At 33.5% G+C, this 25,928-nt stretch overlaps 3 protein-coding genes across 3 annotated transcripts; 2 read left to right on the forward strand and 1 right to left on the reverse strand.

Moving 5' to 3' along the window:
• The first annotated feature begins 12,362 nt into the window (after positions 1-12,362).
• LOC138906987 (uncharacterized) lies at positions 12,363-13,855 on the forward strand. Its single transcript, XM_070196782.1, has 4 exons — positions 12,363-12,579; positions 12,678-13,082; positions 13,167-13,274; positions 13,658-13,855. Exons 1-4 carry the CDS (start codon positions 12,544-12,546, stop codon positions 13,853-13,855), a joined length of 747 nt encoding a protein of 248 aa, XP_070052883.1. The 5' UTR covers positions 12,363-12,543.
• A 3,402-nt stretch (positions 13,856-17,257) lies between these two features.
• LOC138906988 (uncharacterized) lies at positions 17,258-18,964 on the reverse strand. Its single transcript, XM_070196784.1, has 4 exons — positions 18,816-18,964; positions 18,623-18,683; positions 18,130-18,510; positions 17,258-17,737 (listed from the first exon to the last, which is right to left on the reverse strand). The coding sequence occupies exons 1-4, from the start codon at positions 18,962-18,964 to the stop codon at positions 17,258-17,260; spliced, it is 1,071 nt and encodes a 356-aa protein (XP_070052885.1).
• Positions 18,965-22,298: 3,334 nt separating this feature from the next.
• Positions 22,299-25,729, forward strand: LOC104117914 (NADP-dependent D-sorbitol-6-phosphate dehydrogenase-like). The gene is made up of 6 exons (XM_070185898.1): positions 22,299-22,494; positions 23,323-23,417; positions 23,502-23,619; positions 24,121-24,253; positions 24,786-25,005; positions 25,136-25,729. The coding sequence occupies exons 1-6, from the start codon at positions 22,362-22,364 to the stop codon at positions 25,364-25,366; spliced, it is 930 nt and encodes a 309-aa protein (XP_070041999.1). The 5' UTR covers positions 22,299-22,361; the 3' UTR covers positions 25,367-25,729.
• Positions 25,730-25,928: the final 199 nt, after the last annotated feature.

Below are 25,928 nucleotides of genomic sequence, written 5' to 3' on the forward strand. Positions count from 1 at the left end.
CCTTTTGCAAATTGTGATCCCACCATCAGGAAAATTCTCTCTCATGCCCTCCAAGTTAATGAAAGTTCCACTTTCGGTAGATACTTAGGTTTTCCCATTTTTCACCAAAAATCAAAGTCAACAGACTTCCAATTCGTCATTAATAACATGAATAAGAAGCTTACATGTTGGAAGACTAGATCCCTTAATATGGCAGGACATACTATCCTTGATACCTCTACTCTTAATAGTATTCCAAATAATATTATGCAATACCACAAACTCCCCAAAAATATCAATAGACTCATTGATCGAATCAGTGTAATTTTATATGGGGATCTACTGCTGAAAAATCCAAGCTTCATCTTGTTAATTAGCATACCTTGACTGATACTAAGAATAATGGTGGACTAGGTATAGTTAGTGCTAAAAACAAGAATTTAACTCTTCACACGGACCTTGCCTAGCGAATTTTTAAAAATCCTCATTCTCTTTGGGCCCGAGTCCTCATTAATAAATATTGCTCTCATAGAAACTTCCAGTCCCAAACTTATACCCGTCAACGTAGAACTGATTCAATTATCTAGAGCAACATTCTTAAGGGATGATACTTTTGTAACCAAGATATCCGTTGGATCAATGGAAATGGTAAAAGCATTAAGTTTTGGCATACCCAATGGTTACCCAATACTCTCACTCTTAGAGCTACTATAGAGGGTCCTTTAACTACTACTGAACATGCTCTAAAAATTGCAGACCTTAATGATAATGGATCTTGGAACCTCAAAAATATCTCTTTTGACATACCATCCCACTTACTTAACACTATTAATAGTGTTCAGCTACCACTATTCCCAGAATATGAAGATAGGCCAATTTGGAAACTAACAAACACCGGTTGTTTTAGCTCAAAAACTGCTCGGACGCTTATCAAATCTAGCCACCCAAACACTCTTAACTTCTCTTGGATTTGGAAGCTCAAGACACCAAATAAAATAAAATTCTTTATTTGGTTATGTTATCATAATCGTTTACCAACCCTAGTCTACTTAAACTCAATAGGCATTAATATAGATAGACAATGTTCCACCTGCAGATCTTGTGAAGAAATCCTTAATCATATTTTCATTGACTGTGTGGTTGTTAAATACCTTTGGCAAAGACTTGGTATTACTAGTATTCACACTCTTAGTAATCACCAACACTGGTTGGACAATATTGCAAACCTTCCTCTTACATTACCAAATACAATCTACACATGGAAAGAATTATTTCCCTTTTGTCTTTGGCATATTTGGATCACTAGAAATAACAACTTCTACAATAACCTCACAAACTCTGCTTCTTTTGATCTGGTACATATGCGAGCTACAGAGTATGTTGCTCTAGCAAGAAATAACAGCAGCACGAAACCACCTCTAGCTCTCCACGTCAAATGGCATCCTCCTAAACAAAATCACTCCAAACTCAATATTGATGGAGCATTTCAAGATGGAGCAGGAGGGATTGGCAGAGCTTTCCGAAATAGCAAAGAGGATTGGGTGCTAGGCTACTACATGCATATTCCTCAATCTGATCATACATATAGCGAGCTCATATCACTTATACATGGTCTAAAATTAGCTTACACTCATGACCTTCATCCTCTAGAGGTCGATACAGACTCAACAGAGTTATTAACATGTTCACAACTAACTCCCCATAATATACATCTATCTTACATGACTGCAGAAAACTAAGGCAACAACTAGGAGATCCGGAATTAAAACACTATTTTCGGGAGCAAAATAAAGTGGCTGACTTGCTAGCTAAGGAAGGACTGAAAATTAAAAAAATTGGTGGTCCTATTATTTAGTACTACCACCATCTGGTATTTTGCCTAGTCTTATGTTGGATATTTCTGGAGCTACATATCGTAGATCTATCTCTAGTTATGTTTCTAATGTTTTGTCCAACCTTGGCAACTTTGATGCTCAGAGGAGCTTGTCTAGTTGTACGAACAATATTTAAATTTATATATTAGCTTCTCTTTTGACCAAAAACAAAATCACGCCTTATTCCCAAACTTTAACTTTTACTACACGAATCATATAAATCTTCTAAGCTATTAGTTACTTGAAAGATAAATTATACGTTTATTCATTACAAGTGAATTAGTAACCTAAAAATTAAGAGGCAATTTCGCTTTTAGCCGCTCGGCTAAAACCTTTGACAATTTCTAGCCCACAAATCTATTATGCAAGTTAAAATCAAAAATTAATTATAATATCTAGCCAATAAAATAAAAATTTCACTAGTTGCATTCTAACCCATGTCAAGTATTTCAAGTGATTTTTGATCTTAGAAATCTCATTTACAATAAAAAAAATATATATCTTCAGACCAAAGCAATGTAAAGTATAAAACTATTTCAGTCAAATAAGGTTTTTTCAATCACACAAATAGAACAATTCGGTCAAAAGTCCCAAAGAGCTGGTGAATTCAAAAAAATAAAATATTTTCAAAAGAGAAAATTTTTTTAAAAAATCACCAAATTACAAAAGAGAAACCCAATTGTCTTCTCCACAACCACCAAATTTCTTCCTATTATACACAAATTACAATCCCCTTTTTATCTTTTACAAAAAAAAAATTAAATTTTTAGTGATCCAATCTAGAAAAATATAATACTGCATAAGCAAAAACACCCATGATATAACAAGAAGAGGAAGAAGGCGATGTATAGATCGTACACGTATTATACATATTATACACTAGTATAGAGTGTATAGACACTTTTTTATCATTGTTGAATAATATATATATATATATATATATATATATATATATATATATATATTATACATTTCAAATATACAACACGCTCGGAATACACTAAGATTACATTGTCACACTCAGGAATACTATATATAAAACTTTTAAATACTGTATAACTGTAAATATGCATCTTCTATACACATATAATGCGTTATATAAAATTTTTATACAAAACTACACTTGCACAATATGTATCATTCATGTATAAATTATGTATATTATTTGTATATACTATATATAAATATTATATAGTATACATACACAATATATACATATTGTGTAGTATATTTAGTTAGTGTATACTTTATAAAAACTCAAAGTGTATAAAGATACACAGATTATACAAAAGATACACTAAATATGAATTTATTGTATATGAGATACACTAATTATACATCTCATATACAAAGACCTTTAGAATCCATAGCAGCAATAACTACCTGCACAAATACACTCCACCATTCACTTCTTCACAGCAAATGCACAAAACTTCATCCCAAAAGAGTCATGGAGTTCACTCCAAAATGGCCAGTAAAACACCATTAAATAACCAACAACATTTAGATTGTATAAATGATGTTTAAAAATTATATAATCGTACATATACACCCTTTATATAAGATATATACATTATACATACATTTGTAAGGTTGCTGCAAAGAAGTCGGAGCCACGAATATGCACTAACGATACATTGGGGATACACTAAAATATAGAGGATACACTTTATATACAAAGTTTATACAATGTAATAGTGTATATACAATTTTATACATTTTATAACAGTTTATATATAATTTTTATAATATACACTGAAAAATACAAGATACACTTTATATGCAAAATTTATACAATGTAATAGTGTATATATAATTTTTATACATTGTAAAACAATCTATATACAATTTTTATAATAACATTATTACACATAATGTAATTTATATATATATATATATATATATATATATATATATATATATATATATATATATATATATATATATAACGGTGCATATACAACTTTTATACATGTGTATATAAAACTTTATATGAAATTGCATTGTATCTTCCAAACACCGTTAAAATTTTAACTCATCACCAATACTCACTTCAAAAGATCTGTACTTATTAAATATCATTAGTACCCGAAAAAGAAGATGATGAAGAACAAGCAATCACATAAACAAAAATAAGACGAAGAAGCAAACATTTATACATAATAATAAGAAGAAGCAAAATTATTGTGTTTCTCCATTTTTTTAAGTAACAACTCAAAATTACAAAATGAATCAATAAGAAAAGAAATGAATATAAGGAAAGGGGAAGATGTTAAATGAATTGTGCTAGTGGAAAAATGCATGTCCAGATTTAGACAAGTGTCTTTGTAAAAGTCACTTGCTAACTACTTAGTAATCAGAAAAATAAATAAAATATAAATGCAAATGGAAGAGAGAGAAAAGTAAAAGGTGTGGGGAAAAGGAAAAGTTATGGGGAAGAGACTATACCTTGGGTAGAGAAAGATCAGGGGTCAAAGATGAAGAAAATCTATGTATTGAGAAAAGTGGCTACAACTTATCAATAAATTGGACCTAAAGACTATTTCGGGTCAATGAGAAAAATATGGGTTAATAAAATTTTTGGAGGGCTATAGAGCATCATTTCTTCAAGAATTAATAAGACAAATAATTCTTTTATAGCAGATTAAATTGTAAAAATTGCATGGGCGCCCTATTTGGTCGCCCCTTTTTAACATGTACCCGCTTTATTTTTCTGTTTGCATCCGTACCCCTTTTTTTGTTAAAAGCCTTTTAAAAATATAATTTTGCCCTTCTTTATTAAAATACTACTTTCTCTCCAAATATACTCCAAAAAGACTACGATTTTGCCCTTCTTTATTCAATTTCTGGTTTTTTTGTTTATAGTCATCTTAGTTGAATCGTTTCCCTTTTTTTTTTTAATGATAAAATAGTTTTCTAGGTTTTACTTTGATTAGTGCATTAGTTTTCTAGGTTTTACTTTTACGATTGTGTTTTTAGGTTTTTTGAAAGCGTGTTTGGGTTTTTTGATGAAAATTCTATAAATTCTTCAGTGATTTTTGGATACTTTGATATTTTTATCAATTTTGAGAGTAAAATAGATGATTCTATTAAAGTATGAAGTTTATAATACTTCAATGATAACTTAATTCTAGGAGCTGAAGTTTTGTGTTTTTGTTATATTATTTTATGAACTTCATCATTATTTGGAGTTGAATTTGTATTTTGTATTTATAACTTCAGCATTTCTAGGAGCTGAAGTTTTATTTTGTGTTTGCTGAACTTCCAGTTTTTGATGAAGTTTTTGTTTTGTAACTGTTGAACTTCAACATTATAGTCCTGAAGTTTTTGTTTTTGTGTTTGCTGAATTTCGAATTTATGCTGAAATTTTTGTTGTAATTGGTGAACTTTCAGCATTCTAGGAGCTGAAGTTTTGTTTTGTATTTGCTGAATTTCAGCATTTAGGAGCTGAAGTTCTTGTTTTATATTTGCTGAACTTAAGCCTTCTTAGACCTGAAGTTTTAACTGGTTTTTTTGATAATGTTCTGGCGTTATTTTTCCTATCTTTTATTATTTTTTAACAGATGGCATCTATGAATCTTAAAGTACCTAAAGATCCTAAAACACCTAAAGCACGTAGAATACGCAAATCTCCTTCGGTCCCTATTGCTCTACCTACAAAACCAGGGGACAGATATTATGAGTTTAGATATTGGTTTAACTGTCGTGCTTACTGGAAAGGGGAACAACGGATTGAAGCATTATATTGCAACTTTCTTGACTCCTACACAACAGGAGAAGCTGAATAATAGTACATTTCGGTATATTATGGCTATAGAGAATTTCCATTGCAGCATGAAGTTGGTTCATTGTTTGATTCTTTCTCGCGTATTCACCATTCATCGAGACTCCATTAGGTTCAAGATTTTTGGTCATAATATGTCGTTCAGTCTTGAAAACTTTCATATTATGTGCGGTTTAAGGATCACAACACATAATGTAGAAAAACCAGTTAAACAAGAGAGCAAGATTCTGAAGCGCTATTTTGGCAAGTATAAGGGTGTGACCTTGAAGGACATTCAAGATTATATGACCCGGAATAAAATTCAAAAGATGATATGAATTTCAAACACGTATGCGAGAGTGATGAAGATGCTGTGAAGCTTATAGATATTCTTGTTATGGAGTCTGTTTTGTTTGGAAAAAAAATGAATCAACTGTGTCGGCGGATTATGCAGCTATTATTGAAGACGATAAGGCTTGTGCTGATTATCCTTGGGGTAATGCGTCTCATGAGAAGCTAATTACCTCAATGAAACATTCTTTGGACAACCAGGACAAAAAAAAAACCAACTGAGTATACTGTAGGTGGATTTCCATTTCCACTATGTGTTTGGTTCTATGAGCACTTCCCAGATATTCGGGAGAAGTATTTAAAAGAGGAAGACTTCCTTGATGCCCCTCAGGTTCCCAGGATGTTACGTTATGTATCTTTGGGAGAGCCTAAATATAAAGAACTTTATGAGGATTACTTCAGTAATCATGGTGTAAGTTAATATTTTTTATTTTTCCGTTTTTCTGTAGTTGTGTTAATATGTTGACGTATTAGTTTTATTTTATTTTTATAATATACTTTTTTGTATTAAACAGAAATATCGGACATATAGGATAGTGGATATAATTCCTACCGAAGAGGAATTGAATTCAATTCCTTTAATTGGACAATTACCATGCAGCCGGATTCGTTCAAAGGTACTAAATCCGATTCCATCAACTGGTGAATCACCACGTAGTCGGAGTCGATCAAAATAAGTCAATCGAACTCCTGTAATTGGTGAATCATCACATAGTCGGAGTCTATCAAAAGAAGCCAATCAAACTCCTTTAATTGGCGAATCACCTCATACCCAGAGTCGTTCTAACCGTTCTACAATGGCGTTTGACAATGATGAATTAGTCAACACAATATGCCGTGTAAGTTTTGAGCTGAAGTTTTTTGTTTTTGTGTTTTGTAAAACTACAGCATGTTTTAGCTGAAATTGTTTGTTCTGTTTGTGATGAACTTCAGCATTCTAGCAGCTGAAACTTTGTTCTGTATTTGCTGAACTTCAGCATATTTTTAGCTGAACCTTTGTTCTGTATTTTGCCGAACTTCAGCATGTTTTAGCTGAATCTTTGGTCTGTATTTGCTGAACTTCAGCATGTTTTAGCTGAAATTTTGTTATGTGTTTACTGAACTTCAGCATTCTTATATATATATACTTTCAAAATAGTGCATATGCATCATCATTTAATTTACAAGCATATACAAGTATTTTCATAATTTTTTATAATTTTTAAAGGCTTTAAATCAATTTATTTCCGTATTTTTATTATATAAATACCCATTAGTTACCTTACAAACATTTTTTAGGATATTGTTATCATCTAAACTCATAATTTACACCCATATTAGGTTTTAAATATTTTTAGTACATTTTTTATAATTACATTTGTATTTTAAAGGCTAAAAATGCATATTTTACAATAATACCCATATGTACATATAATTATATTATTTATATAAAAAATAACTTTTTATATTTTTATAATATTAAATAATTTTTTTTAATCATTTGCATGCCCAAATGATATTTTTATTATTTATCTATTATCTTTATAAATTATTTATTTATTAAAATTAAGTATTTAAAATCTGACCCTAATTTCATAACTAATTTCAGACCTAAACTACCCAAACATAACCCAATCACCCCAAGCCCAACACCATTAGCCCAGTCCCTTACCCATTTAATTAAAACCCGACCCAACCCCTGCTTAAATCCCAGCCGTTGATCAAAAATGATCAATGGCTCATAAACGACCCCTCACTTTCCCTATATCACCCATCTCCCAAACCCTAACCCCATTTTCCCCTAATCCGTCGCCTCTCTACTCCCTTCCCTTTGAAGAACCCTAGTCCGCCGCCTCTCAAAAATCCTCCCTTAATCTTATTCCTAATGGGATTTTCTTCCCATTTACTTACCATTTCGACATATTTCCTTTATTGGTTGATTCTTTACGGTATTACTTAGTACTTGCCTAAACATGGCAAGTACCCTACTCTGATTCTGTCCTAATCGATCTTCATCTCTTGAATCTGGGCGATATTAAGTCCAAACACGTTATTTTGCACTGTTTGAGTCCGATTTGTTCGTATCTTGTTGATTCATACTTAACCCTAAGGTTAGGGTTTACAGATTCTCTTTGATTCGAACTGAAATTGGTTCAAGCTTTAATATTAAGTACTATCTCGTCTATATTCGCCTTATTATGTATGAATCTGTCTATTTCTGCCGATTATTTTTACTTGCCCTAAATTAGGGTTTCAGATCCTTTTTATTTGAACCAAATCTGGTTCGGTTCTGTGTTTTGTGAATAATATTCATGTCTATATTCATTTTATACAATATGTGATTCTTTGCCTTTATTTTCTGCCGATTTTGTGGAGTTTACCAAAAAACTAGGGTTTCAAAATTTTTCTTCTTTACTGATTGTTTGGATTAATTATATTTCCATATTTATGTGTTTAGTTTCTACACTATTTAAACCCCTCCCCACTCCCCTTTGGAAGTGGGGGGAAAATCCTTTAAAAAATACTATAAACTAAGGCTGTACATTCTTCATTCTTGAATAAACTTGTTCTGTATTTTTTATTCCTGGCCGGCTGAAAGCCAAGGCCAGAAATTGCTAAGTTCTTGCTTTGTTTGGTGATACTCACAATATTGTTGGATTTCCTTCTTCCTTGCTTCATCTTAACTGGTGAATTATCATATCTCCGCCATTTCATTTTGATTGTTTGTTTAATGTGCTACTTCAATTAGACTATATTATCCTAAGTGCTATTACATTTATAGTTTGAGACATGCTTGAATCTACTTTGAGTTTGTTAGTTCGATTCTGCTTAACCTATATGTCACTGATAGCAATCTCTTGAAGTTTAAGTTTGTTATTATCTTACTCTTTGAACATGTTCTCATATCTCCTGGTATAGAATAGTGAACTAGGTATAGATGTCTTCCTTAATAGTATAACAAGTCTATTTCTGAGTGCATCATAATGTGGCCTGTTTGACTTTGTTTCTATTATATTTTGACACCCTTATACATGTCATGATCTGTTGCTAATTGATTTCTTCTTATGACACTAGTTTATGTACTTAACTTAAGTCCTGAAAACTGAATTAAGTCTGCCTAGGTTCAAATGTGTTGCTATTTGTTTGTGTTCTATATGTGATTTTGTACCCCCTAATCCCATCCTACTCTCCAGAATTCTCACTCTTTGCTGGCTGAAAGCCAAAGCAATTTAGGTTATGTCCCTTGGCCTCCCTAGTGTGAGCACTGCTCGGGGTTCATATGAGACCCTCGTGAACTCTGACACATTAGGATTTGGTCCCTAGTCTTCTTTGAACTGTTCTGATCATTCTTCTCTAGCGTGAGCCCTGCCCTGAGTTCTTGAAGCCCTTGGGAACTCTGACACACTAGAGATTTGGGTTATGTATGCTTATCCTTGAGATATGGGTGAATCATTCACTGCTGGTTACTGTGTATCTTTGAACATGGGCTTTTGGAGCTACTGTGAGTTGAAGGCCTGGCATGTCCAGGTGTATTTAGGCCTGTTGCAGGCTTCCTATAGTTTTTATACTTTGTAATTCATTCATTCAATTCTGGTCTGTAATAATTATTTGTAACAACAATTGGGGTATTAGTAAGTTAGGAAACTAGGTTTATTTTAACATTTGCATGAGAATGGGTAGAAATCCTGCCTATAGGTGTTTGCTTTGCTCATTCTGCTATTGTATTAGATAACCTTCCTATAGGTGTTTACTTTGCTCATTCTACTATTGTATGTTAGATAACCTGCCTATAGGTGTTACTTTATTCAAATACATTCTGCTATTGTATGTTAGATAACCTGCCTATAGGTGTTTATTTTGCTCGAATATGCTCTATAGATAACCTGCCTATAGGTGTTTACTTGCTCGAATAAGCTCTGTGGATAACCTGCCTATTCTGCTTTTTAGATACCATGCCTTTAGGGAATAAAATAACCAAAGTTCAATTTGTGTTGCAGCATATTCATCAGGCATCATGATCATAGGATCATTTATAAATCTGCATTTTTAGAAGTCATGCCCATAGGGTTCTTAATTGATTGATATGCTATTGTCATACTTGCTCATTTAGTATATAAGAACTAAAACCAGTTTCAATCATCAAGGGTAGAAATCATGTCTATAGGGTAATCACTATTTGTGTTAAGCACTAAAATCAGGCTTTAAAACACTGCCTCGTTGAACACCAGTAGAAAGCATGTCTATAGGAACAACTGAGTAATTCTCAATATCTCTCGTGTTTATTACTACTAAATACTGAGTAAATCACCTAGATAGCATGTTTATAGGTTTCAACCGCTTATGCTTATAATCAGTAGACAACTGTGCAGTCACTTAAAAATTACTTTGCATAACTGCTCGCATGATTAAAATCCAGAATCATATAGAAATCATGTCTATAGGGCCTAACGACTTCAATTGTTGAAACTATCAAAACGCCTAATTTGTTTGTGTGCATTTGCTGCCTAAGTGTGGAGGCTAACCTGAGCCCTTATTTGCTTTTACCTGAAAGTCCTAACTGTTTTTGTATGTCGCCTAGTTTTCTCCTTTTGAGCAGCCTAAGTTAAGGTCTAGAACTACCCTGAAATAGAGGTCCAAATGCCTCCTGGACCATAGGCATAGGACGGGTAGTGCACGCATAGGGTACGACTTAGAATCAAATAGAATGCTTTAGGTAAATAACTTAAAGATAGTAATCGAGTAGCAGGAGATGATAGTCTGTGTCCACTGAATAATATGAGTAACACCCCGTCTTAAAGGAGTTACGAAGTATTATTTATGTTGCACGGGGTGATCATTTAGGCTAAAAAAACTTAGGACCCCCGCCCATTCCTGTTAAAATAGTTCTTTCTTTGTCCAAATTATTTTTTTTCTCTTAGACTAATTCACATGATTTGAGTTCGGTCGGGACCCACCGTTGTGGACCTCGAGGAGTGCCTAACACCTTCTCCTCGAGTTAATCTGAGCCCTTACCCGATATTTGGTGACGCAAACTAGTAAACCTGAGTCATTTGCAAATAGGTGCCCTATCGCACCTTAATCCATTAGGTGGAGACTCTCTCTTTTAGTAACCCTTCCTTTTTAAAAGAGTTGTCAATGTCGAAATTCGATTTCACGAGAAAGAGGGGCGCGACACGCATGATCGCAAAAATTTTTATTGAGGAGTTTCAACAGGATGAGCGGTCTTCTATTGTGGATGAGGATATGATAAAAGTCAAGGTAAGCTTATTTATAGAGAAGTCTTTTTTTCTGCTAATGTTATTCAGATTAATCATTATTAGTAATTTTTTATAGGAATATTTTGATGAGAAGTTTGAAATGTTGTTTAAGATTGTCGATAAATCAAAAGGAATGGACGATGGTGATGCAGATTTTGATTTGATGAACTATCGATAATATGATAGGAGGAACGACTCGTTTGAACTTCTATCGGATATTAATGCTGCTCATGATCCACTGCATAAAGTTGCAGATGAAAATATAACATGTGAGGAAGCGGCTCTTGAAGGTGATGTTCAAGTATTCGAGGAAGTTCAACGTGTTGAACAACAAGTTGAAGAGGAATGTACCGGTGTTGATAGACTGAGCAAAGATAGATATGATGAACAGTTATCAACCGAGAATGTAGGAAGCAAGAAAGGTGCAACTCATGAAGTTGTTGATACTAAAGAACATGCACCGAGTTGTGCTTTGGGTAGTGATATTGTACAAGGCAATGTATGTGGCGATGGAGATCATGAACCTATTGGTACTGAAGAACTGACACTGAGTGATGTGTGTACCACTATTGAGAAAGGCAATCCGTTTGCGGACGCAATAGCTATTTGCCAAGAAATTTTAAGTGTCGAGACACAGAAGTTTTCACTACATGTATAAATATTTTCTATGTTATATACATATATATATATATATATATATATATATATATATATATATATATATATATATATATATATATATATATATATATATATATATATATATATATATATATATCATTTAATCCCTCCCCCCTCTTTATGAATATGGAGTGGAAGTTGAAAATAGTGGTGCTTCAATTGATACAACTCAAAAACTCTTTGATGCTGCTGCATTGCACGAAGATAGAGATGAGAAAATCCTTCCAGAGAATACTCAAATGCTCCTCGACGTCATTGCTGCACAATTGAATAAAGCTGGAGCTGTTGAGATTAACACAGGCATGCAGTCTGGCGAAACCGCAGTGGAAGACAAACGTCAAGGTATTCTATAGATCACAAATTTATTACATTTGATCCAATTATATGTTTTCAGTTTGAAATTTTATATACTTTCTTTTCCTTTTTTATGCTTTTTGATGATTATTCAGAAAAGCTAAATGCAGCTGAAAAAGAAATTGGTGAGATCATTCGGCTATATGAAAAAGGAGAAATACATCTATTCACGTCTGTTGGCTCACAGACAGGTGTGAAGTGTGTTTGTATTATTTTTAAAATTTAGTCAGTATTATTGAGTATATATTTTTTTTTGCATGAGGATATAGGCGTATCTGAAGGTAATGGAAGTGGATCCGTTGGAATGCAAACACCATCTGTGTCGCAACACTTAGACCAGGTAGTTATTTTCTGCAATTCGATTACAAGGTATTTTTTTGCCTAATGTGTATTTTATATCAGTTGTATTTTATGTATATATTTTTCTTGCTTTTGTAGATCTCATCTGATGCATCACAACTTCTTCCAAATGCTAAGAGAAGGAAGATGTCCAGTTCTCCTAATGTTATGAGTGACACCAGTGATATCCCCAAATTCAAGTTATGTTCATTTTCGCTGGGTAGTACAGAAGGGACTGGTTCAGAAGGTAATTCTACTGCTATTGTTGTTGGTGAAGAGAGACAAGAACATTGTGAACAGCAGGGAGTTGGTCAAGTATCTGCCACCATGGCTGTGGATTTTTCCCCTGCTGCTGAACAGCATCAATTAGTTATGACGGAACAGCGGGAAGAGCAAGCAAAAAGAAAACCAGATAAAATAGGAAAAATGATTCGTATGGAGAGTATTTGGTTGAAATATCCTTACGTCATTCCTAAACAAAAGCGAAGGGGGAAAGATTGGAAAGTAAGAAAGACTATACGAAGGTGTCCCTTCCATTATGTTAATCAAGACATTGCATTGATGTAAAGATTTACAGACTGGTTGAAGACGGATGCCAGTGAATATAATTCCAAGCCATTCAGATTAGCTGGAATTGATATTCAAAAGTCATTCTTTACTGAGCTTGTGGATCCTACCTCTTATCTTTTGGATGAAGTAAGTTATTAAGTTTGTTTTTGAATTGGTTTTCAACTGTATTTCCCAAAACTTCAGCTTATTTTTGTTTTAAATTTTATGTACTATAATTTGGTAAACTTCAGTTTTATGCATGGTAAAACTGCTGAAGTTGTTTAGCTTATTTGCCAAAATTTCAGATTAAACTTGCTGAAATTTTTGACATGCAGTCTCTAGTTTTTTTCTAAACTTTAAATCAAACATGCTGAAGTTTTTTAGGTTATTTCCTAACGCTTCATACAGAATATGCTTAAGTTTTTGTCATGCAATTTATAGTTTTGTAATGCGTTTTTTCTAAACTTCATACTTATGCATGCTGAAGTTTTTTATTTCATATATTTTCTTTTGTTGTTGTTCATTTGCAGCATATTGAAGTGGGCGTATATTTCTTGCGCAAAAAATATTGCTATCACCTTCCAAGTTATCCAAAATCAAGATATGCAATAACAAATTTAATTTTTGATCAGTATATAACTAAGCTGGCTAGTGTTCATACTTCAGATAAACAGAAGGAGAAAATTAGAATAAGGAACGAAAAGAGAATGGAGGAGAAAAACAAATGAAAGGGAAAAAGAGCAAATCAAAGAGAAAGAGGACTGCCAAAAAACAGGAATGTGAGGATTTTGAAGAAGAAGAGGAGATTGAGGATCTTACCGAGTTTACTTGGCTTATTGAAGAATCAACTGGTGAAAATATGGCCAACTACGTAAGAGGCATTGACCTTTCATGTGGTATCATATGGGCATCTGTCGAAAAAGTATTCTTTCCATTTCGACTTAAGCCAAGGTCGGGCCAGAGATCTACGCATTACTTTTTTGGAATTTTGCACTTTAAAGATAAACTATATATGTGCATGATTCCATGAGCAATACACCATATGAGCGTGCGGTTGAACATGTCCAAAATTATACCCGGTTGATCCCACAATGTCTTAAATGCTTGGACTTTGGCACACACAATAAAATTTATGGGAAAAATCATGTGAAAAAATTTGCAATTAAGTGGATGAACACACCCCTACAGGATAACAAGTACGTGTTTGGCATACGTTTACCACGCATCTTATGCTTATTGTTTATTCTTCTTGTGTTAACTATTCTTCAATTCTTTTTCATGTTCTTTTTGTAGTGTTGATTGTGGTATATTTGCTCTTAAGTTTCTTGATATGCGGTTGAAGCAAGAAGATGTCTTTAAATTCAATCAAATTCATGCGTTGATATTCAGGAGAGAATTGACTGCAAATCTTTGGGCTCATGAAAAGTGAAAACAAGATAGCGGTTATGAAACTCCAGAAGAGCAACTAAGATATGACTATGGAGAATATGAAGACACTCTATGTGAATTGTTTTTGATAGAGAACAACTTGTAAATGAAAAATAATTTTTTTTTCAAGGATGTAAGTGAAAACAAAATTGGATTTGTGAATATACATTAATTTTTGTGAATTATGTGATGTATGTATTTTAAATTTTTGCTCTATTCGCATTAATTAGTCTTTTAGTTGTCTTGGATTGTATCAAATACTTTTGTCTCTTTTATCATGAACTTAAGTATATTTTTGTGAAAATTCAACACACTAAACTTCAGCATGAACTCAATAACTTCTTGTTTAGGCAAAGTTTTGGATAAAAAGTGTCGACTGTAGGACAAAAAGTTCATTAGCATATTTAGCATATTAGCATATTAGGATATTAGCATGAAGTTTTAAGTTCTGCATGTTTAGTGTCAAGTGTTAGGAAATGAACAAAAAAATTTCAGCATGTTCAATCTGAAGTTTTAGCACATGAACTAAATAACTTCAGCATCTTTAGACTGAAATTTTAGCACATGGACTAAATAACTTCAGCATATTAGCACATGAACTAAATATTAGCATATTATCATGAAGTTTTAACTTCTGCATGTTTAGTATCAAGTGTTAAGAAATGAACAAAAAAAAATTTAGCATATTCAGTCTGAAGTTTTAGCACATGAACTAAATAACTTCAACATCTTTAGACTGAAGTTTTAGCATATGAACTAACTAACTTCAGCCTATTAGCACATGAAATAAATATTAGCATATTAGCATGAAGTTTTAACTTCAGCATGTTCAGTCTGAAGTTTTAGCACATGAACTAAATAACTTCAACATCTGTAGACTGAAGTTTTTATGAGAAACTCATTGCTAACCCTCAAACTTCAGCATTTTTTGGTATTTTTTTAACTTGATACTTATCTTATTTGCATTTACTAGCTACTTTTTTCTCTTTTATTACCTACTTCATCTTACATTTAAATTTGTCTGATAATATAGTAAATGAGCTGAAAAGTTACTTTTGAATTTACAAATAATAAATGAAAACTTTTCCGGCTGAAGGTATTTTTTTACTATAGAAAAACTGTGGACTTATTAGGCTAAAGTTATATTTCTTTTACCATTTGCCACCTACTTATTTTCTTTACCACCTACTTATCTTGTTACATTCAATTTCTCCGAACGTAAAACAGTAAATAGACCTGAAAAGTTACCTTTCCATTTATAGATATTAAATTAATTAGGTGCACTCTTTGGCTATATTAACAATCTCTTCACTTGAAAATTTCATAGTCATCCATAAACTTCTATCATATTTCTTTAAATTTATATTCATCCTTAGCCTTTTAGCTTTTTAAAAGAAATAATATTTGGTGCTAGCGGAAGTAGGAAGGTTACAATGGATGAACTTATGCAGAAATGGGAGAGTTTAAAGTCTGATTGGAATAGTAACGTACCAATGGCTAATCTTATGCAGACGTGGGATCAAATAAAGGCTGATTGGGAAAGAATCAGACCACAGTTTTTTGCCGATGAATCATTCTAGAACAGGCTGAACCTCGAACGCAGTTGTGAAGGTTATTCAACCTCATTTGACAAGGTTGTCCAGCAGTTTGATTGTTTTAACTTTCCCATCTGGGACGACTATGCCAAGCTGCAAAACAACTTGAAGAATCTTTCTTATCTTATGGACAGAGTAATAATTGAACAAAGTGAGTTGCGTGATGAATTCAACAAATTGAAGTATGATCTCATTGGACTTTGTGGTCTTCTGCCCGAGTATCCTATAGTTATCTTGATTCGGATAATGATGAGATATATCGAGAAATTGAAGATTACTGTTTTGATGATGGTGATGATGCTTAGTTTTTGTAATCCTTTTTTTATGTTTTTCTTCTGTGTTTTTTGTTAATATTTTTTATGGCTCTTCTTTTTGTTTTGTCAATGTTTTGATGATGGTCATGTTTTGTTAATGTTTATGTTGTTATATAAATGAAAATCTTGTTACGTTTTTTTGTATAATTTTTTAAAATTTTGAAGGCTACATTATGATTTTAATGTAATAACATAGTATGTCAACATAAAACTTCATGCCTTATAAGCTAAAGTTAGCAAATATAAGTTAGAAACTTGAACCTTTTTGATCTGAAGTTTATATCTTTTGATAGTCACACTTTATAGGCTGTAGTTTTTTTGCATACATTTTCCTGTTAATAAGCAATCTTTTAAGAGACAGACTTATATACGCAGAATTTTTTTTGTTCATTTCATAAAATGTCACACAAAACATGCTTAAGTTTTATCCAGCAGTCTGCAATTTTTGTAATAATTTTTTCCAAACTTCAGAGAGAATATGCTGAAGTTATTTAGTTCATTTTCTGAAACTTCAGTCTAAATATGATGAAGTTTTGTTGTACATATATTTTTTTTTTGTATGTGTGTTAAAGATATGTATTTCACTTACAGTTTTTTCTCGTTGAAGTCATTGCGTACTTTTTTAAAATGCAACCAAACCTATAAGCCGCGCAACAAAAATGAATGGTTTGTACTTCAAGCAATATATAAAAGAGTATTTTTCAATCCAAGAGCTTATTTTTTTTATTTCTACGAAAACAATCACATTTCACATATATCATTCAATAATAAAAGTGTAAATTCAGACCAAGGATTATTGAACGTTGGAGTATTTTTCAGCGTGTTTCTTGGAATATGGATGGGGTGCTGGAGAAGACAAGCAAGTTGTTCTGTTATGCCCAATTTGTTTACATCGACTGCATTTGGTAGACTTCAATGGTACTGATTCAGTCGCAGGGATATGCCTCTTCTTTTGTCTTCTTCCTTGTAAAATCTCTACATCGGGAGATTTTTTGATTTCAAATTCTACATTTTGTGAAATATCCCATGCATTTTGATCTGCCACAGTATTCACATGTCCTTCATATGTTTTGAACCATGTTTTCCTTGAATACCATTTTGAGCAGTAATCAGATTTCTGCAAATATCTCTTATTAATAGCAACAATTGCATATGGACAGGGTAATTCATCAAGTTGAAATTTCAAGCAGTCACAAGTTCTCTTCTTTAAGTCCACAATGAATTTCATTCCTTCACTATTTATTCTAAACAACATTGAATCAAGGTTGAACGCCTAAGAAGGAATAAAAAAGTAAAAAAAACTATATTTGTGTATTATTGCTTCAAAAAGAAAAAGTATGCAGTTTTTTATATGTAACTAGTAAATCACTGCAACAGATATAAAAAGCTGAAGTGATTATGCATTAGTTAATTACTTCAGAGAAAACACGTTGAAGTAAATTTTGAAGCTAATAAATATACTCACAAACATTTTGCAAGCCAAGTCCATTGGTCCATCTTCTTGTTCATCTCTTCTTCTGCCCATATTGATACTTTGTGAAAAGTTTCATGTGTTTTTTCTCTCCGTTCGTAAAACCATTCTCCCAACTTTTCTTGGATGAAATCTAACATTCTTAAAATAGGCATCTCTCTCGCTTTTAGTAACACAGAATTCATTAATTCTACCATGTTTATTGTCAGCATATCATAAAGTCGTCGTGGGAACCACGATCGAGCCCATCTCTCTGGCGGCTCTTCCATTATGTAATTGTATGTTTTCTTGTCAACACTTTTGATTTTGGACATTAACTGATTAAAATCTTTACGTTTGTATGACCTTGCAGCGCTTTGAAAAGGATTTATTACTGTGGCTTTTGCATGTCTTTGCTTTAAATTTTTCTCAAAGTGATAGAGGCAGATACCATGGTGAGCTTCAGGATAAACTTTTCTAATCCCATTTGCGATCGATTGGTTTCTGTCTGATAAGAAAACCAGTTCACGACGGACTTGAATTGCTTTTCTCATTTTCCCAAAAGAACCAAATGTATGCATCATTGTTTTCTGAATCTGCTACACTAAAATATAGAGGAAAGATTTGATTGTTTGCATCCTTTGATACAACAACAAATAGAACGCCATGATATTTAGACTTTAAAAATGTTGCATCTAATGCAATCACGGGTCTACAGTAGCACCAATCAGCTATTGATATCGCAGGAGCAAAGAACATGTGAGCAAATCTGTACAGTGAAACACAAAAAAACAAATCATAAGGTGTGAAGTTTTTCAAATAGGAACATTTGAAACTTCAGGCCGATGGTTAGTATTGTTTTCCTTACCAATTCTGCTCATCTCTTTTTATGCTAGTGTACGTCCTTGGGTTTCTATGCACCATCATGTGTAGGTATGAAGGAAGAATATGGTAGTTCTCTTCCGGTGTTCCCCTTATGGAAGCAATAGCTTTTTGAATAGCGCGACATGCCTTGTGATATCCAATGTCAATTCCAAATTTCTTTTTCATTTCACTTTCTACAAAGGCTGGTGTAACCTCAATCTTTTTATCTCGAACATGTTCTAAAATTTATTCACTTATAAAATTTGATGTAGCATACTTTTGATCTGATTTTCTTGCATCAACCGAGCATTCATGGTTGTTATGATATTTTATCACCCTGAAAAGTAAGGAATTTTTTATTCTGGTAGCACGTACATTCCAACCACATTTTTCCACGATGCATTTCAGCTCGTATCTCTTTGAACATGATCTAACAGCAGTGAATTCAACTTTTTGGTTTATCTCCAAGCTGCAGAAAAATTTAGTCATGTTCTTCTTGTTGTCAAAAATTGATCATACTCTTACTTCCTCGGGCAATGTATCATGCCTAAGTATTTTACATGTTGGAGATTCTTTCAGCTTTCTCCTCACTTTTTTTCTTGATTTCTTAGAAGCAGTAGAAATTTCAGCAATTTCTTCAATTGTATCTGATGTTATCGGTATAAATTCCCTGCTTTCTTCATCTTCGTTGTTGCTTGTCATTGCAGAAGGTAACAAAAAACTTTGTTGGGTCATTTGTTGGTTGTCTATTTGCATTATTAGTTGTCCTTCTTCTTCTTGGTCGTCAACAAACTGGTATGAATTTATTGTAGCGACAGGTAATTGTTGCAGCATTTCTTATTCTGAAGCAGCCGTAATGTTAGAAGGTTGTTGCTCGTTGTCTACTTCAATTATTGGTTGTTTTAGTTCATGTTGATAATTAGTAAATTGTTCTGAATCTATTGTATATGCAAGAGATGGTTTGAATGTTGCAGATTCTGAAGTAACTATACTGTCAGAAATGAGTTGTATTTTTTCGACGATAAAATGGCAATTCTTGTAGGCTGAATCAGTTGTTAGCAAATGTATACAGGTTCTAGTTCTTCATTTGAAGCTACAAGCATCCCTTTGCTCGTATTTAGTTTGATATCAAACCATATCTTTAGTGAATATTTGGTTGAATCAATATCTGTAACTTCACTAATTTTCTTTTGGAAAGTATTGAATGATACTTGTTTATTAAGCAGAACAAGTTCTATACCATGATCCAAGTATTTGAAATCAAAAGTCCACCTCCCATTGAAAGTAATAACAAGGCAAATCGAACTCATCCTGCAGAAGCATGTTTAGTGTCAAGTATTAGGAAACTGAACAAAAGAATTTAAGTGTGAAGTTCATAAAAAATTCATTAGAAAATTACATAACATGAGAAAAACTTAAGCACGTTTAAGCTGAAATTTTAGCAAATGTACTAGAATACTTCAGCTTATTTATACTGAAGTTTTCGAAAAAAAAGCTCATGAAAAAGCTGTTTAATGCATGACAAAATTTAAGCATGAACTAAATTTAACTTCAACATGCAGGAGAAAATTACATAGTGCAGGAGGAAAACTTCAGCAGGTTTTTTCTGAAATTTTTACAAATGAACTAAACAACTTCAGCATCTTCTGCTGAAGTTTCTGAAAAAGCTCATGACAAAACTATTGAATCCAGGACAAAAATTCAGCATATTTAATGCAGAAGTATTAGCAAATGAACTAAAAAACTTCAGCTTGTTTATACTGCAAGACAAAGACCTCAGTGTTTTGGTGTGAATGTTTAGCAAATTATGTAAAAACTCAGCTAGTTAAATTCACTAGGAAATTACATAATGCAGGAGAAAAACTTCAGCAGGTTTGTCCTGAAATTTTTACAAATGAACTAAACAACTTCAGCATCTTCTGCTGAAGTTTCGAAAAAAGCTCATGACAAAACTATTGAATCTAGGACAAAACTTCAGCATATTTTAGTGCTGAAGTATTAGCAAATGAACTAAAAACTTCAGCTTGTTTATACTGCAAGACAAAGACTTCAGCGTTTTGGTGTGAAGGTTTAGCAAATTATGTAAAAACTCAGCTAGTTAAATTCACTAGAAAATTACATAGTGCAGGAGGAAAACTTTAGCAGGTTTGTCCTGAAGTTTTTACAAATGAACTAAACAACTTCAGCATCTTCTGCTGAAGTTTCGAAAAAAGCTCATGACAAAAGTATTGAATCTAGGAGAACTTCAGTTTTTTATACTACAAGACAAAGACTTCAGCGTTTTGGTGTGAAGGTTTAGTAAATTATGTAAAAACTGAGTTTGTTTAGTATCATGTTCTAGCAAACAAACCAAAAACTTCAGCATATTTGTCCTCATGACAAAACTGTTGAATGCCTATGTGTCCTGCATTTAACAGTATCCAGAAACAAATTTATTCTATAACTTCATGCAAGTGTGATTAAAATATATGGGTTGATTGAATTAAAACTTATAAAGCATGATGAATTCATGAAGATCAATCAGTTTCAAAAACTAATTTGAATTCTGAAGATGATTTGCAATACTTACAATGTATTTTGTAATTTTGAATTTGAAATTTGAATCTGGTTCAACTTTCTGGTTTCGTGATTATGGCAGATGCGAGAGAAGATCTGAGGAGGGACGGAGTGATGGAGGAGAACCGTAAAGTGATTTATGCGTGATGCATCTTTTATATGTTTTGGTCAGGGGTATAATGGTCATATTATTACGGATGTTTTGTCAACCGGGTACCAAATCAATAATTTTTAAAAATAGGGTACGGGTTAAAAGTTGGCACAAATATAGGGTATGGCTGCAAATCCACCGATTAAATTACACTTATAGTGAAAAAATCATATTACGGATGTTAGTGAATGTAAGCTTAGGTCACTACTGAAAGTTTCAAACGGGCTTCTTTTCAATTTGAATCTTTTGGTGGCTGACCAAGATCCAGGTGATCGTCCAAGAAAGAGCTTAATTCATTCTATTTACTTTCGCATTCGGACTTGATGTGGGAAGAATTGGACTAATTGGGCCAACATGGTCTATAAACACGTGGAAATGACACCAGGTAGCCACTTTTAAGTATACTATTTAAATATATTCACATTTTATAATATATTTAAAGATTAGTCAATTCATTCAAACTTTAGGACTCCGTGTCCTAAAGTTCAAAAATTGTGTTCAGAAATTCGAATCTTATGTCCTAAATTTTAAATTAGTAGTTCATAAATTTTAGGATATTTAGTCCTGAATTTTAAATTAATAGCTCAAAAACTTAGGATACAAAGTCTTTAATTTTAAATTAGCAATTCAGAAATTCAGGGTATTTAGTCTTGAAGTTTGGGTGAGCTGATTAATTTTTAAATACATTATAAATTGTGATTATTTTTTAAATAGTAGGCTTAAAAGTGGCTACTGATGCACTTCACTCTTTTGGAGCCTGTAAGTTCAGTTCGGCCCATCAATATAAGTCGAAGCTAAATCTCAATTATTACAGATATACAAGTTCCAAGCAATCAACCAAAGCAAGTCCCAAAAGAAAAGTGAAAAATCGCAGAAATGGCGATTACACTCAACAGCGGCTTCAAGATGCCGATAATCGGACTCGGTGTTTGGCGAATGGAAGGCAAAGATATAAAAGATCTTATCTTTAACGCCATCAAAATTGGTTACCGTCACTTTGATTGTGCTGGTAACACACTCTCCTCTATTACTTTTTTTGCTCTTTTCGCTCTTGATAGATAGAAAAAAGCCCGCCCCCCCCCCCCCCCACCCCCCCCCCCCATTCAGATTACTAGCTGAATGTGATTTCCAGATTTTTACACATGGTTAGTTCTGGATATGTTCTTTCATAGTGTTATTTATCCATTGAAACAATTCTACTGTCCCTCCCTGAATGTTTTTGATATAGAAGCTTTTGCTTTCTATTAGCAGGATACGCACCCTTTGAGCAGCTGGTTAGGACGTTGAATTATATATATAGTTAAAAAGTTGTTGGTAAAAGATATGTGTTTGGAGTTGCAAATTCAGAATTTTTAAGAGAGCTTCGCGTTGCTTAAGTTGCGCTTCAGTGTAAGGCAAGGCACTAAGGCTTGCGTCTCATTGTCCACGAGTTCTACAAGTGAGGCTTGCTCAGTTGGTAAAAGCACCTCCACCCATGACCGTTATGTCCTGGTTTCGAGTCACACTGGACGGAAAGTGTGGAAACACTATAGATCTTGGTAGGGGTTTTTTAATAATAAAAAAAATTTAAAAAAATCAAGCAGCACTAAAAACCAAATATAATTGAAAATAAGCGTATCAGCTTCTAAGGGAAGCTCTGTGAATGAATTTGTTACTTTATTCTTGAATTACATATATATTTTTATTTATTTTCCTTTATTGCGCCTTTTTTTTTTTTTTTTTTTTTTTACTGAAGCCCACACTTTAAGTGCACTTTGCGCTTAAAGCCCCTATATACCTAGAGCGATTTTTAGAGCTTTTCGCCTTTTGCAACACTGTCACTGGTATTTGCTTGCAGCTGACTATCAAAACGAAGCTGAAGTTGGGGAAGCACTTGCAGAAGCATTTCAAACGGGGCTCGTGAAGAGGGAGGATCTTTTCATTACAACCAAGGTTAGTGTTAGAATGTTAATTTCATTTGTTTACATAGTTTTTAGATTTTGCTGTGAATTGCATATTTACCTCTCCTTTCTGCAGCTTTGGAACTCAGACCATGGTCATGTTCTTGAGGCATGTAAAGACAGCCTTAAGAAGTTACGCCTGGATTACTTAGATCTCTACCTTGTTCACTTCCCCGTAGCCACAAGACATACAGGTGACACTGATAGCCTTTTTTCCTTCAACTTTCTTCAGACTTTAATGTATTTATTCCATGTTTCTGTTTGTTTCGGGTTTTTGATTAAGAGTGAGAGAGGCCAAAACTCATAGCTGATAGGACATTTTACCAATTGCATCTTTATTGTTCATATCCTGACTATTGTTTCAAGTGCACATTTATACTGAAGACTGTTGAACATAACAATGGTATCACAAAAACACCAGTTTCGGACAACTAGCCTGCTGATATCAACTGACACATAATGATCTTTTTACTGAATACCTATGCATAAACTTTTCCGATGTCCAAATATTGATGCCACTGAAAACCTGAATTAACTAGTCAGCAAGATCATACTTTCTTTGATATTTAGTACAATCACATCGCATGAAATAGTTAGTGATCAATGTGCTGTAAATAGTTGCTCGAGTTTGCTTGAAAGCAAGAACCTTGTGTACTTTTGAAATGGCCAAGTTCTGTTGCTTTACATGGATGTAGGAATTGGTACAACAGCTAGTGCATTGGGTGAGGATGGTGTTCTGGATATCGATACTACCATATCATTGGAGACTACTTGGCATGCAATGGAAAATTTAGTCTCCCTCGGCTTGGTTCGCAGCATAGGGATCAGGTATACTACAGCTTAAAAATCTATGCTCCCCTTTATTCAAGCTTTTATTAGGTAGCACGTTCAATTTCGACATCCTTCGTGATGCGATCATGCTACAGATAATTAGTAGCTGATGTCAGGCATTAAAGAGAGGCTCGACTATTTAACTGGAAGTTTATTCCTCGTATTTTGCATAGTTCCTATTAGTTCTCTAACTTCTTTTATAAATGCATTATGATATAACATGTTCTGTAAATAATATGTATATAGGCATTGTTCTGATGGTTCCATGTGCAATGTGTATTCAGACTGCAAAACACATACTTAATTGGTCTGTACTCCGTAGTGCTTGAAATGAGCATCATTTCTTTGAATTTTGAATTCAGTATGCACTAGTTGTGAAATCAGCTCTTCAACCTACTACTTTACAGGCGTACTTTCAAATATGGTGCATCCTTGCATAGAAGAGTATGCTACTTGATAAATCAAGTTTAACTGATTTTTTTAACGACTAAGCTTTATTCTTAATCTTATAACGGAAATTGATGTGCAGCAACTATGACATTTTCCTTACCCGGGATTGCTTAGCATATTCCAAAGTGAAGCCTGCTGTGAATCAAATTGAGACTCATCCTTATTTCCGGCGTGAATCTCTTGTCAAATTCTGCCAAAAGCATGGCATCTGTGTTACAGCCCACACACCTCTTGGTGGTGCTGCCGCTAATACTGAATGGTTTGGTACAGTATCATGCCTAGAGGATCCAGCTCTAAAAGTAAATCCTTGTGCTCTTATATTTTCTATATTTATATTTTGTGAACTGTTCCTGTGGAAGTTTTGCAAAAATTTGATTCATATTGCTGGTTTGTTGTAACATAAGTTATCTTTGCTATTTATTGCATCAGGGTCTAGCTGAGAAATATAAGAAGACTGTGGCCCAGGTTGTTCTGCGCTGGGGCATCCAACGAAACACAGTTGTGATTCCTAAAACATCAAAACTGGAGAGACTGCAGGAGAATTTCAACGTTCTTGACTTCGAGCTCACCAAGGAAGACATGGACCTCGTCAAAAGTTTGGACCGCAAGTATAGGACCAATCAACCTGCAAAGTTCTGGGGCATAGACCTGTATGCTTAAACAGTTTCGTGCTTGATGTCTCGTTAGTGACCAGGAAAAGGGACTGAGCTTCTTAGACCAGCATCCAATTTGAACTTGGCGAAGTGAGATGATGTTAGGTATTAGTTGGATTGTATCTTACAACAACAAACCAGTGTATCTCAAAAGTGGGGGTCTAGGGAGGGTAGTGTATCTTATGTTTCTTTATTTCAAACTTGTATCAAGGATGATGGATAGTCCTGGTGGTTGGGTTTCTGGGAGAGCAGATGCCCTCTTTCTCAGGGAAACGCGTTTCCCATCTAAAGGCGATTAAAACTATCTGTTGAGTTAAACAGACTCAAAATTCAACTGGTTACATAATAGCATAAATGTTGTCTAATGAAATTTACGTGGAGTTTATCATCTGAATTAGATACGTTAGTAACTGAAGTTGGAAAACTAGGAATTTTGAGATCAAGCGATCATAATTGACTGTCTATGTTGCTCAGATACAGGTATCCAACATAGGTGTCAATCTGGAGATTGGAGGGGTTTGGTTGTTGAAAGCTAAGTTATATTTAATATTGACTGAGATATGACTTGC

The sequence above is a fragment of the Nicotiana tomentosiformis genome, chromosome 1, assembly GCF_000390325.3.
Source record: "Nicotiana tomentosiformis chromosome 1, ASM39032v3, whole genome shotgun sequence".
In the NCBI taxonomy this organism is placed as follows: Eukaryota; Viridiplantae; Streptophyta; class Magnoliopsida; order Solanales; family Solanaceae; genus Nicotiana; species Nicotiana tomentosiformis.